Source organism: Anabas testudineus, chromosome 14, assembly GCF_900324465.2.
Source record: "Anabas testudineus chromosome 14, fAnaTes1.2, whole genome shotgun sequence".
In the NCBI taxonomy this organism is placed as follows: domain Eukaryota; kingdom Metazoa; phylum Chordata; class Actinopteri; order Anabantiformes; family Anabantidae; genus Anabas; species Anabas testudineus.
The window spans coordinates 12,076,590-12,090,155 of NC_046623.1; the positions used below are offsets into that span (position 1 = coordinate 12,076,590).

A 13,566-nucleotide genomic window follows, 5' to 3' on the forward strand; every position below is an offset into this window, starting at 1 on the left:
CAAAAACTGCTTTATTTGGTTCCATATTTATATAGTCTACGAAGAGCAAAGTTATTTCTTAGGCTCTGGAACTCCAGAGTGGAAGTGGCCGACCTTGATCAATTAGTTCAAGGCCACGATGGCGTCTCATCCAGGAACAACATCCAAGGACAACATCCGAGTAGCTTCAGGCTTCTCTCACCTCAATAAAGGTCAGTTATCATGACATAGACACTGAGTAGAAATGGCATCAATGAGATGTGTCCCTCCACACCAAGTGTAGCTTTTAGTTAATGGGTTTAACTTGTCAGTGTCATAAGAAAATACAGCACATGACACTCTTCAGCTCAGCAGCACCATCAATTTGTTATTAAATTCAAAATATGTTCGCCAGACCAGAGGTTTACAATAAATTATGATTTGAATAAATTGCTATGGTCTCCTTTGCTGATCATTTTCCCTGCCTTAAATAAACTGTGCCTTGCTAGATTGCGTTTCTGGCTTGCATACAAACCGAATAAATCAATAAAATAACACAAGGTTTCACCGTTGTTTTCATAATTACAGGTTTTAATTTAATACACTATAAAATCTCTAGCTGCGTAGCGCTTTCTACAATGGAATAATCCGTCCGCCCACCAGCTCATTCAAGGCTGACAGAAAGCAGTGGTTCCCGGCCACCAGTCTGTGGAGAATCGATTGGCTCTAGCTGGGGAGAAAAAAGAAGATCATGCTGATGGATTTGCAAAGGGCAACACACACATACACACAGGGATACGCTCGGCATCAGAAATCCAGACACACGAACAGGAATGCAAGCAAGATACACACTAGCACAGTCACAGTGACACATTCAGCACCAAAACAGCACCTCTAATGTCTGTAGCTAAGGTCATTTGAGAAGATACATGATGGATAATTCCCCCAATCATCTGCCACATCTCTTTCCTCCCTTGGCTTCTCTCAAGCACAGGGATGAACATCTATAGCTACAGTTGAGCCCTTAGCCTCCTTTAGCTGCTCACTGCAGCAGCACTTACCCAGCAGCCATTTGTGCCCGTAACTTCTGAGTCACCAAGGTTAGTTGTTATGATTCCTTTCTGTGGCAGCTGTCTGGCGTCTTTGTTTGTGCGCTATTTTCTTGGATGGGGTCATCGGGACCAATGCTTCCAGTCTCTACAAAAACTGCTGCATTAAGGTACTGTCACATTACATTGGATTCTGTTCAGTGAATTAAATAAATATTGATCACAGGCTGTAAGAGTGAAAGATTCACGAACAGAGAAGAGAAAAACTACAAAAATAACTTTTTCATTTCAAGAAAATACAACAGTTTTTATCAGCTGACCAAGCACATTGTTGAACAAAGGTGAACCCTGACCTGCAGATCTGCTGAAGTTGAATATAGGAACTGAAATAAGAAGTGCTTTGATTCATCTATCAAACAGACTTCAAATGAAGCGAATAGGAAACGTTGCACATATTTGTAGGTAATGTGGCCATTTTATATTTATATTTTCTATTTTTAGTTGTTGTTGTTGTTGTTTTATGTCTTATTGTGGTTAACGTGTATGATGTAATTTGTTTTAAACAAAGCTCACCAAACCAAATTATGTTGAATCTTGAATCTTCTGCAGCTAAGAGAGCATAATGAGAGGATCTAGCCGCTTTAAATCTTTTGTTTAGCAAACAATAAGTCCCATAAACACTAGCAGGGATGATTGTGTGATGATTTAGGTTCAAAGACAATGATACAGATTGACCAGATATTTTGCGTTGTGCACCAGTGATGTTCTCACATGCAGCACTCATGGCATTAAACAGATCTTCTGTTGGATAGCATGTCCATATACAGATTTTGACAATTAAATGGATCATTTTGTAACATTATGTTAAAACAATGTAAGAATGTTTGCATCCTCTGAAGAGTTTCACAGTTTCACACCCCATCACAAGCATTACTTACACACTTAATACAATTCAAACATGTGTTAACCAGAAAAGCTCTGACATTATAAGAAGTGCCTTCTTTCTATTATTTCCAAGTGAGTGTACAAGCACTTTTTCAGAGATAATGACAAGCACCTTAGTCACTCTGAAAAACTGCGAGTCCGCAAGATGATGAGAAAGACTTGGAATTTTGGAGCAATTGAGCAACAAGGACTTGAAAGTACTTTAATTGCTTCCTAGAGTGCTGTGTAACAACTGCACGAGGCTGCAAGTATGTTTCTGTCAAGTCTTTTCCTCCATAACTCCCAGTACCGCAATTTGAAGACTGCTGCTTTCATTCAGTCATTTGTACAGCATGATTGTCCTGCCCCTGCTACTGCCATAACACCAATTATCACTACTAACAATATAACTATAGTAATTTGTACCGTTAAGTGTTAAATTGAAGATAGTAATGACAATTGTCTGAATATTGCTACTGAATTCCTGACTTTCTATTAAAAGACAGTCAAGATTCGTCATTTGTAATACGGCAGCGAGATGGAGGTGGATGGCAAATTTATACAGTGTTTAATTTATTGATCTGAGTCAGCTTGACGTGTGTGATTCCATATTAACGGCCCGACTCTCTCAGACGGCATTTAATTTGAAGTTATCAGAATCACTAACAAGAACACAGCTGTGCTGTCTCATCAAACATGCCGCGGGAAAAGAGCGAATGGGTGCTGGGACCTTAACAAATCAGCTGCAAATGACAAGACTGATTTGATTTTTCATTTTGGCATGGGCAAGGAGCACATTTCAGGCTGAAAATGGGAAAGGGTGCATTAATTCATTAGCATGAAATATAACTTTAGGTGGAATTTGGAGTTGTTATCATTGCTCTGGGGAGAGGCAGCACAGAGATGAAAACCCCAGCCAAGGCAGCACAAATTAAATAAAAGACTGACACACATGATAGATGACTGTTGTAGCTGGCAGTTCACCAAAAAAGTTAAATGATATAGTCCTTCAGTGTGCTGCTGTTAAATCCACAACACCATATGTTCAGAGCCAATGTTAGTTACCTCAGTGACAATGAAAAGTTTTTTTAATGGCCCATTAAAAGCCTTTAAAAGAGCAGCATTTGAAAATGAGAACTACAGTGAACTGTTTCACATCGTTTTGAACAAGTTAAACAATAATGTGAAGAACATGAACGGACACACAGTCATTACCGTGTTATTCAGTGATCACAGGCTGGTTGCAGGTTCCAAAGTTGTATTTTGAACTTTGTTGCTGGGACGACAATTTGTTGACATTTGGTTCATACACTGAGTCTTCAGGGGATTTTTTCTGCAGGATACTCATCGATAGATATTTACAGTCATGGACGAATGTTGTGGCAGTGCAAAAAAAGGTAAGCTGGTATCTGATTTATCACTGACTTGCAGATGGCTCTCTGTAGTGATGACTCAGCATTACCATCTCTGCTAAGATTCTTAAGAGTCACCACTATATTGGAGCTTAATATTGTGTCCTGCTATTATTCCACAGCTATACAAAGATATGTGCTATGCCAGATGCCACCAGGCTGGGCTTCGCTGCCTTTGCATCATGGTTTTCATTTTCGTCCACCACAAGACAGCATTGGAGTTTATACAAAGAATGAACTCGATCAAAATTTAATTTATGAGGGCTACATTTGTCCGACGTCTCCCGAAACACTGCCTGTGTCTGCGCTGCAGCCACCACCAAGGGAGCTGGACTATGCGAAGAAGTATGCAATACTGCAAGATAAGATCAGAGCGGAGGAGACTGAGGCTGAAATTCAGAGGAGAATCATCTCAGAAATCCAAAGGCACAGAGTTACATGTTGTGCAGCACACAGCAAAGCAGAGGATGGTGTTGTCAAAGCAGAGCCAAGCACTGTGGAGAGCTGTGTTAAATCAAAACAACAAAAACAAATAGAGTCGGAGGAGTCCAACTCCAATTGTGTGCTACCATTTGAAATGCTCGAACAAGGAGAGAATTCATGGCCTGAGCCAGCTGAGAGTAGCACAGATGAGTTTGAATATCACTTCGAACCTTGGGAAAGCACAATGGACTTAAATGTCTTCAACTTGTGCATTAGGAAAGAGACCTCTCATCAAGGATTGCACTCAACCTGACATAACATATCTGTGGACCTAGATTAATGTGAATGCTGTTAACTTTGTGACTAAATATTTTGAGCAGCAATAAAAATTTAACTGTTCAATTTGGTCTTTCATCTTTGAGAAAATCCTCCGTGTTCCTCAAAATGGCAGATAAATGGATTGAAAACACATGCATGTTGAAAAACAGTCTTTGGTGTATGTGGATGTAATGTTTCTTAAAATGTGTCACAAGTAGGCGCTGACACCTCAGGTAAATTTTAAGCCATTTATTTACTCAAGTATAGTTTTTGTGAGGAGAACAGGCAGCAGAGAGGAGAGAGAATAACACAGTGGAGAGGGGTGCATTGGGATTCTGACCGCAGATGATCTTGGTGTCTCAGGAGAATCAGCAGGGGAGTAGTGGAGAGATGGCTGGGTGGCCGGTGAACACAGACAAAACAGCAACATAGGAAGTATTTGTGGTGTGGCGGGTGAGGGGAGGTGTTGAATCACATGTTCACAGGCAGAGCAGGGTTGACATGCAGGCTTAAAGGGATACACTGGAAAGTTTCTGCAGGTGATGCAACAAACAGTGGTTCAAAGGTGTTTCCAGTGAGGTAGCAATCAGGGTGTAATAGTGCATCCCAAGCAGAGGGGGAGCCAGGAACCAAGATGAAAACAAAGCAAGGTAGTCACCGAGCAGATCCCTACAGTGGGGAAGTTAACAACATATACACTTTCTGATCAAATAACATTTAAAACAGAAATGAAAACACTAAAGCTTAATTTTCACCTCTTTGTGACCAAGCTCAATTTCTAAAATAGCCAAAATGTGCTCCTGTTACCCCGAGTGACAGATGGGGAACAGACTCATGGTTATGGTTGGCTCCTAGGGAGCCATGACCCCCAGTCTGAGAGCTGTGCCCTAGTGGCCCTGCACCGAAACATACTGTATAAATATGTATGAGTAAAACAGTCTATACGTGGCAGTCGCATCAGAATGTTTTTGCTGCCACTGTTTGAGTTGCAAATGTAGAGAGTTGAGATGCAGTGTTTCATCTTCAAGTGAAGCTAGAAGAATTTATTCACACTCCAAGGTCAGGGATAATTACTAAGTGTATAACTGGATTACAGGCATTCACATTTGCTTGGTCATGGATCCATGGGCACACAAACACACACACACACACACACACACAGTGCACAAAAAAGCAGGTAGACTACTGTGCTGTGCTTCAAATAATGTCAACCTCCTGACCGTTTTTTAACACACATACTGTACAGAACAAAATGTTGCTATCAGTCCACAATATGCAGCCAAACATTTTGCCCTGTAAGGATTCTCTTTTAGATAACTCTCAGCCTGCTGCCTTTAAACTGAGACGACTCTTTATTTTGGACGACTTCCTAATAATATTGATGAAAGTGATGATTTACTCTATCTATCTTTTGGAAATGGTTTTCCAAAGGACTGATGTAGTATTTGTTGCACATTTTGTTTTAATGTTTATGCAGATGGCCGACTAAAGTTTTTTTTTCTCCACTGTTGCCTAGTGCTTGCTCAAGTTGGATTTTATGGATTACACCTATGCCATTAAATACAATATACTGTACATTGTGTTGGGGAAGTCACAGCATTGATAAGTTACCAGCAGCCCACATGGTCGCACTATAAACGTTGGTGGGTCACATCCACATACAATTATCACATAAAACAGCCAGTTTAGGCTTTTTCCAGTTTTCTTTACAGGCTTCCCAGTTTCCTCAGTATTTCCTTTCCCTGAAGAACACTGAACATTTCTTCCTGTTGTTGTCTTGGTTTGTTATCTTCGATTAATTCTGTTCATGGTTCCCGGTCTCTTCGCCATAACTGATTATTATTTCACCATAATTGATTACCACTGTGGCTGATGCCACATTAGTCACGCTCAGCACTTGTACTATGCTTCCCACACAAAAATGCTTTATAAAAACTCCTAACATGCTAAAAAGGTAACCCCTATAAAAACAGCTGCTCTCTTAAGGACTGTGTGAAGGAGTGTGTATGGCCAGGACAGGGCATTCAGCCCACACTGTGACGACTGAAGGGATTTTCATCCTTCACAGCTCTGCTTGCAGAAATGGCCCTGCAGGATATTAGTGTCGTGTCTCTGTGCCTCTCCAGTCGTTTATATCCGTGTGATCTGTTTCAGTTCTAAATGACTCATTCACTGTTGATTATGCTTAGTGATGTTTGATGTTTTCTGTTGCCTTGTTTGGCCATTCTACCCTCCGGTAGGTCATACACACTATCCATAGGGAGCCTTGAGGCTGTGATGCATTATTGATATTGTGACACATGCAAACACTTTCATAATTACCTTTGTGCAACAGTTGGCACCTTAATAATGTGTAACTATCATCATGGCTTCATCTCCCAGCTGGAATTTGTGTAGCTATGTGGTAAACAACATGAGGCGTTGATGTTTTCACTTGTGAAGGGTATTTTGATGCATTGCTAACATACTGCATAACAGGTTATGATCTTCTCAAGTTTAGCATCACGCTCAAGCCTAAAAGTATTTTTGTCAATCATTTCTCCACAGCTTTCCGGTTCAGGTCAAATTCATACAAAGCAGAGCAAGGACTGAAGGTTTTTGTACTGCACTGACTCACATCAGTGACGTTGGCGAGAGCTCCCTTAATAGCCATTATGGACCAGAGGAATGATGGAGCTGGAGAAAACCTGCTGGTTAACATGGTGGAGGTGGGGTACATCAGTCTGATCTGACTCAATTGTGTTTGAAATTAAAAATTTTATTTGTTCTCAGGCTTTAAGCGAGCTGAGGAACCACCAAAAGGTGACTTGAATACACTGATTCATTAGAGAGAATAATAATCTGCAACCACCACCATCATCTTTTCATAAAAACATATTTTCCAACTCTAATTTTTTTGACCGCCGTTTATCTTGCTGCCCTCAATCTCTTCTGAGAAAAAAAAAATGAAACAAATGCTACATACTGAGAAACAACAATGGTATTTTCTTCAATTTGCACCTGCATATGACGAGAGCTTTAGCATTGCTGTCACAGCCAGATTCACTGAGACGATACTAGATTTGCAAATAGGTGAATAGAGTAGAATACGTTACGTTGAGGTGGTACCATGTGGTGGAGAAATGCTAGTTAAGCTTGTTTCTTTTGTGGCAGTTGTTGAAATGCTTAATTTTGCTGTGTCTGACCGTCAATTTAACAGGAATGTGAAATTTCCTGTTTTTATATTCGTCTACATCAATTATCATGGATAATTAGCTTCTAAACCATTAAGATTTTGGCCTGGCAGCTATTTTAACATTTAAAACTTCAGTCAGCTCCACTGACTGTATCGTGTCTCTGTGATTCTCATAGTGAGTGGATATTTAATACAGTGGAAAAGCTTCTTTCCTCTTGGGAGATGTCGCTCTCTCCGGTACCTTTTTATTAAGTTGTAGAAATCGTAGTAGGAGATTTGTGTGTGTTCTCAGTCAGACTGAATTTGCAGGTACAGAATTAGTTGAAAAAAGGTCAAGTGTGTAATAGGATGAACCGATTTTGGTACATGAGTGGTGTTAGAGGGCCCATTAAATGTGTTTAGTTGTAAAGTCATGCTATTTATAGTTCTTAGAAAGATGAAATTACATTTGAGAGCACACTGGAGAGCTGATCTCATCTGGCCTGGGAATGCCTTGGGATCCTGCACTACCTTGCTGAACTTGCTGCCATAACGACCTGACTCCGAATATACACGATGTATGCATTTTATCTGCTTGTTTGAAGTATAAATTATTGGCCAAAACCGTCCTAATGTGGAGCTGCGTTTTCATTCGTACGACAGGGCTAATGAAGGGTTGGCAGCGCAAACGCAATCATCTGAAATATGTCATTTTTATGAAAAGGGAATAATTCTAATGCATATTATGTATGAGTCACCACCACTTTCAGGGTACATTTGCAACTCGTTCCTTGTTATCTCTCCTCTGTTAATTAAGATTGAATAAAGAGCCTGGGAAAAGGATTTTTTCTGACTTAAACATACAGTAAACAGGACAATGGTAAAGCTTTACAATAGTCAGTATCAATGCCACAAGTCGCTTCTGTTGTATTTTATGTGGTTTTCTGAACTTTCTGTTTGAATTTCAATTAAAATATTAGAATTTGGAGGTGTTTGTGCAGCAATACAGTGATGTGAAAGTTGCTAAATTGGCGTGTGCTCTCTTGCGTGTGCAAGAGAGTTTCATGGGACTAGCATATTTCTGATTGGAGGAATGAGACACTTCACCCTACAGCTGAGGCTGATGGAAATCTCCTTAGCTTTGCAGGGTTTTTTTGTCAGAAACCAGAGTAGTGGATGAATAACATGTTTGACCTTGGGGACAAATCAGGGGAAAAGAAAGGTTTTTACAATTCATCCTAAATCCCAAATGTTGACCTCTAGGTGGCACTAGATGAATTGTCAGAGGATCATAAGTGGACCAAAGTAGTGGACTGACAACATTTCCATCCCTAGTGTGACTAAAAATATATAACAGTGGTGCACGTGTAGTACAGAATATCTGTACATGTACACGCATACAGAGTGAAGTTGTTAGCTACTCTGAAAATAAGAGGCAGCAATGTTTAAAATCACCTGATGTGACTGTAAAGGCACGAGGCAGACAGACTAGCCGATGAGTGACAGGAGAGATGACATCAGCTGCCACTCTGCTCTCGGTGGGCAGCAGTAACATGGACATGGATGAAAGCTCTGTCCTTGCATCATTAAAAAACCTTTCTCAGTCACACTGTGTCGTGTCTGCTCGCAGCTCCAAGCATGCTGCGGCTTAAAGTGGACGGGGGGAGTAGTGCCTGCAGTACTTAAAGCATGCAAACTGTGTCATATGCACATATGAATGCTACTAGGTTAAGAGTGAAAGCACTACTGTAACAGGTAGGAGTGCTGTGAAAGGTTTCCAAATGATGAAATCTGCACAGGTGCTAGTGATCGATGAACACAATAAAGAGTGAATGTTAAATTAACTACTACTACAAATGATGACTGCAGTGTTGAGTTACCTCAGCACCACAGCTTTCATCTGCTATCTCACTGTTTCAGCATCTGCTGGACGAGCTGTCTGTCCGGTCTGGATTAGCCTGCTCTCTCTCACCTTTTGTTGTATGATAATGTTCTGCAGAATCTACTCTTGTGACTTTTAATGTATTTCTGGTGTAATAATTTACATTTTATTCAGGCTCAATTGCATTTTATTGCTCCAATTGTTTTTCTGAAGGTTTCCTAAATCTATATTTTAAATAAATTGGTTAAAGTAAAGTAAGCTTCTCTTTGAATTCAGCCCTCACGCAGGGCATAGGATGCAGTCCCACTCCCTGATTGGATAATGAGCTGCTGCTTGTCAAATTAGAAGCAAATTACATCCATATTTAATTCAATAAAAAGACAAAATTACAAATTACACATGGAGAAATCTGGAACTCAGAGCAACAACAGAAACATTTACTGAAAATGTGACGGTGTATATGATGATGAATATCACGATATTTTGCCTAGAGGAAAGAAACATAATGGTAAAAAACAATTTTGTAGCTGAAATATATTATATCTTTTAGCAAATTGAAGGGTCTTGAAATGTGAGTCCTGATTTAAATCAGAGGTTATTTTTGAGCTATTCTGTGCTCTAAAACATTAGTTTGTACAATCTTTCATTTTCCTGAATGAACTTTACTGATTCCTTATTTTTCTTATCCCTCAACATAAACTGTACAGTATAATACTGTACCTCCTCTTTGTCTTTTGTTTCCCTTGTTTAGATCAGCAGGTTTCCCTTCAGACTGCTCCTTGAAGAATGATTATACAGGTTTTTTTCTCTGTTTAACCAGATGGTTTGGTCATGTACTTGCTTGATGCCTTAGTGGCAAAGGAAGCAGGCCTTAAAACGGAAAAGGGAGGGAAGGCCCAAATTAATAATCCAAAACCGGATCTGAAGCCAATAAGTAGAAATCAATACTTCATGCATTCCTGAATTGTCAAGCTTTTCGCTTTTTGTGCTCTCACTGAACACAAGGAAGGAATGTGCAGCCCAGCAACACCTGCTGAGTGCTCTTTTGCCATCTGCCAGCAAGAAGAATAGCTCTGACAAGGTGACTGGCTCTGAAGAAAAGAATTCAAATCAAACCTCTCGAGCCCTGCTCGACAGGCTTGTCCAGGTGACAAAGGACCAAATGGCAGGCTTTACATGGAAAAGTCACACCCTGTCAGCATTGTCATCTTTTGTCGTTTATTTATTCACCGATTTATTCAGAAGATGCTCAGCTTATATCAACCCTGAACTAAACTGTGTGTCAAGATGGAGACATGCTGTACAGTGTCGTGTTTCGCTGCCATTTTCTCCACACCAACAGCTGACAGTAGAAATATTATTATTATATAAGTGTGAGATCTGCAAACATATCATGTACTTCAAGCACCTTTAAGCATATAATGTCATGGTCATGTGACGTAATGAATTAATTATTTGAATTCCACAAATATAGAGAAATGTAAAACATACAGTTTAGTGTACAGAAAATAAATTGCTAAAAAATTGATTTTCAAGCTGGATGGAGTTCCAGCCAATTTCCAAACAGCTACTTCCTTCCTTCTTTTGTTCCTCTTCCTCATATCACATGGTGGTCAGGCCCACTTGACAGGCGCATCCTGACATGCACTGCACCATGAGCAGCTCTGCAACTGCAACACACCATGAATAATGATTGTGGCGCGTATCGATGATGCTTGTGAACTTGTGTGAGCGCCACAACCACCGCTTACTGACAATCATCTGGTCTTTCTCTGCAGCTCCGGCTCGTGTATCTGTTCTTGTGAAAATTGGAAGCTGCTGGCTGTGGGAACACAATTACTTTAAAAGGCCAACACAGGAATGCAGTCTTCTCATCATTAACATACATAGCCTTCTGAGTCATTACAAATGTACTGATCCCAATTTAAAGCAGCACTGGTGGGAAAATGTGCTGATCCCGATCTATTATAATGTGCTACTTGCAGCATCCCTCCTCTCCCCTCACCTCTGTTTCTCAAAGTTATTACAGCAGTGTGCTTCTTTCCTTCTGCTCCGCACAGATAACAAGCAGCTACACTCATCTGCTGACTCCTCTTCACCCAAAGCAAAGCTTATCGTTCTTAAACACACTGCTCCTGTGAAACTAATTATTGTGCTGGCTTTCTGCTGCATGTGTTGCGCTGGACCAATAACGTAAAAAGAGGAAGGATTTTCAACACCGCCTGTCCTCTTTTGTCCTTTTGACTCCTCTCTCGCCTCTGAGTCCCACAAAGTACCAATCCAGATGCATCAATGTTAAAATCAGAGTCAATCAACGTTCCCTTCGTCTTGAAATAAACACAAAAATGCTTCTGACTCTGATGTGTTAAACTCTGGCCATTTTCCTCTGATAAATGTATAGTTAAGAATAAGTTCTGCTTAAAGAATTGCTAAAATTTTACCTTTTCATGGTTATGTGCAAACATCAATTACTTAATAATTTCATAACTGGGGAATCAAGAAATAGGATAGTGTCTGAAAGACAGAAAGGTTTTATTTTACCCCAGAGCTACAGCATGCAGTAGACCTTAGAAGCCCAGAACAGGAAGTGGGCTGTAAACAACAAACACCAAGTCTCCTGAAAGTGCAGATAACTGAAGGAGTGAAAGATAGATGAAAAATCACTTTCAACATGTTTATCCTCAGAAACACCAGCGAGCAAATGATAGAAAAGCAAAGGTATTTATAGAAAAACACTTGCTTCAGTAGTGGCACTAATTTTATCTGCAGGAATCACATTTTGTTTGTTTCCATATTGAACACGCTGCAGTTAAAGTAAAAAAAATATATCTGAGTGTCAGTGATATATGGACACTGTACACTCCCTGTTGGTCAGAGAAGCTTGGCTTTGCATGTATCTATATTTTGTAGGGATAGTTTGGCTTTGGCTTTGGCTTGCTGTGCTGCGTACGCTGTCTGAAGTGTGATGGATAATTTATGTTGTCGAGGTGAGCCTGTAATTTCCAGGGGAGCAGTAGTGTATGTGCTTGGCTGGCCACCATGAATGATTAATACGTAAACATTATTCATAACTTTCTCTCATAAATTTAGCTGGTCATTAATTCTTCCAGGCTCCACGCAGGTTGAGAGGGGAGGGAAAGTGGATGAGTTTCAGGCTGAGGTGTGAAACAGCTGAGAATGTGTGAGACCAGAAAATCTCTATTTGAGAAAAAGGATGTCATTCGACTCACCCTGTACCTTGGACAGTTCGGGCTCAGACACTTTTTGTCTTTGTGTTGTTTTTGGAACAGCGGTCCGATGTGGTGGTTAAACACGCTGTTGACATTTTCAGTCCAGCAGTTTGAACTAATTAGCTACTAATTATGCTGCGTCTGTGTTGTCCTCTGAGAGATGCTTCTCTGTGTTTTTCCCAGAATGAGGGGCTTCAGTGAGCATCCGATCAGAGGTGGGATGCTTCTGACAGAAATAAGAGTTGACTGATTATCCTGGTTAAGGAGTGAAACCAAAACACACGCCATTGAGGTTTCAGAGTTTAATTAGACAGCTATTCTCTATATGAAGAAAAAAACACTATTTTCCTGCTTTTATAACATCTAAAATAAGATAGAGGTAGGACATCTTTTAATTTTACACTAAAATACTTTACCTATCTCACAATGCCATCTATACAGACCTAAAATAAGGATAATACAATGGCTCTGTAACATTTCAGAAAAGCTGACATCATAAATCAAATCACATTATATCAAGGTTTATTTATGTAGGGCAGTATCACAAATCACAAGTTGCCTTAAGGGGCTCAATCTGTACAACAAATGAAATTCTCCTCAGACCCTCGAATCAGATCATATATACAAAAACAAACAGGCCAAAAATGAAGAAACCTCAGAAATAAAACAAATAAGAGACCGGCTGAAACTCTTGGAGGATGAACATCAATCTATAATGAAGCACCCACTACCAGGAGAGGTAGAGAGGTAGTTGAGGCAGAGGAAGCCACACAACCTGAACAATCACATGCTTGATCATAGATCTACCAGAGAGATGTTTTGCTTCATGGTATGATGTGATATTGTGTCCAACACTGATGCGTCCAATTTTTTGTACCATTCTGACGCACTGACATTCAAAGCTACAAAACCCACTTCAGTGAAGAGCATGAATACATGGACAGATTCAGAGAAAATGCATGTAAAAAGCCTCAAACTCCTGCTACAATGCAAGGAAGTAAGACCAGCAAACTAGAAGAGACACAAAAATGATGCAGTGTTTGCTTTCATTTTGAAGTCATGTCCTGTTGTGGTCTGTTCAATAATCCTTTAACCATGTTTGTGTAAAATATGAGGAAGCAAGTTCCTAAAGAACCACATTTAAGTAGAGGGTAAGGAGGCGGGATGTGTGATTTTATTGGTCAGTAGTTAAGTGATGAAATTAAAGGCAATGAAG

General features: G+C 40.1%; 1 protein-coding gene across 1 annotated transcript; it reads left to right on the plus strand.

The window, feature by feature from the left end:
* Positions 1–3,228: 3,228 nt before the first annotated feature.
* LOC113170696 lies at positions 3,229–4,155 on the plus strand. Its single transcript, XM_026372893.1, has 2 exons — positions 3,229–3,328; positions 3,466–4,155. Exons 1-2 carry the CDS (start codon positions 3,298–3,300, stop codon positions 4,077–4,079), a joined length of 645 nt encoding a protein of 214 aa, XP_026228678.1. The 5' UTR covers positions 3,229–3,297; the 3' UTR covers positions 4,080–4,155.
* Positions 4,156–13,566: the final 9,411 nt, after the last annotated feature.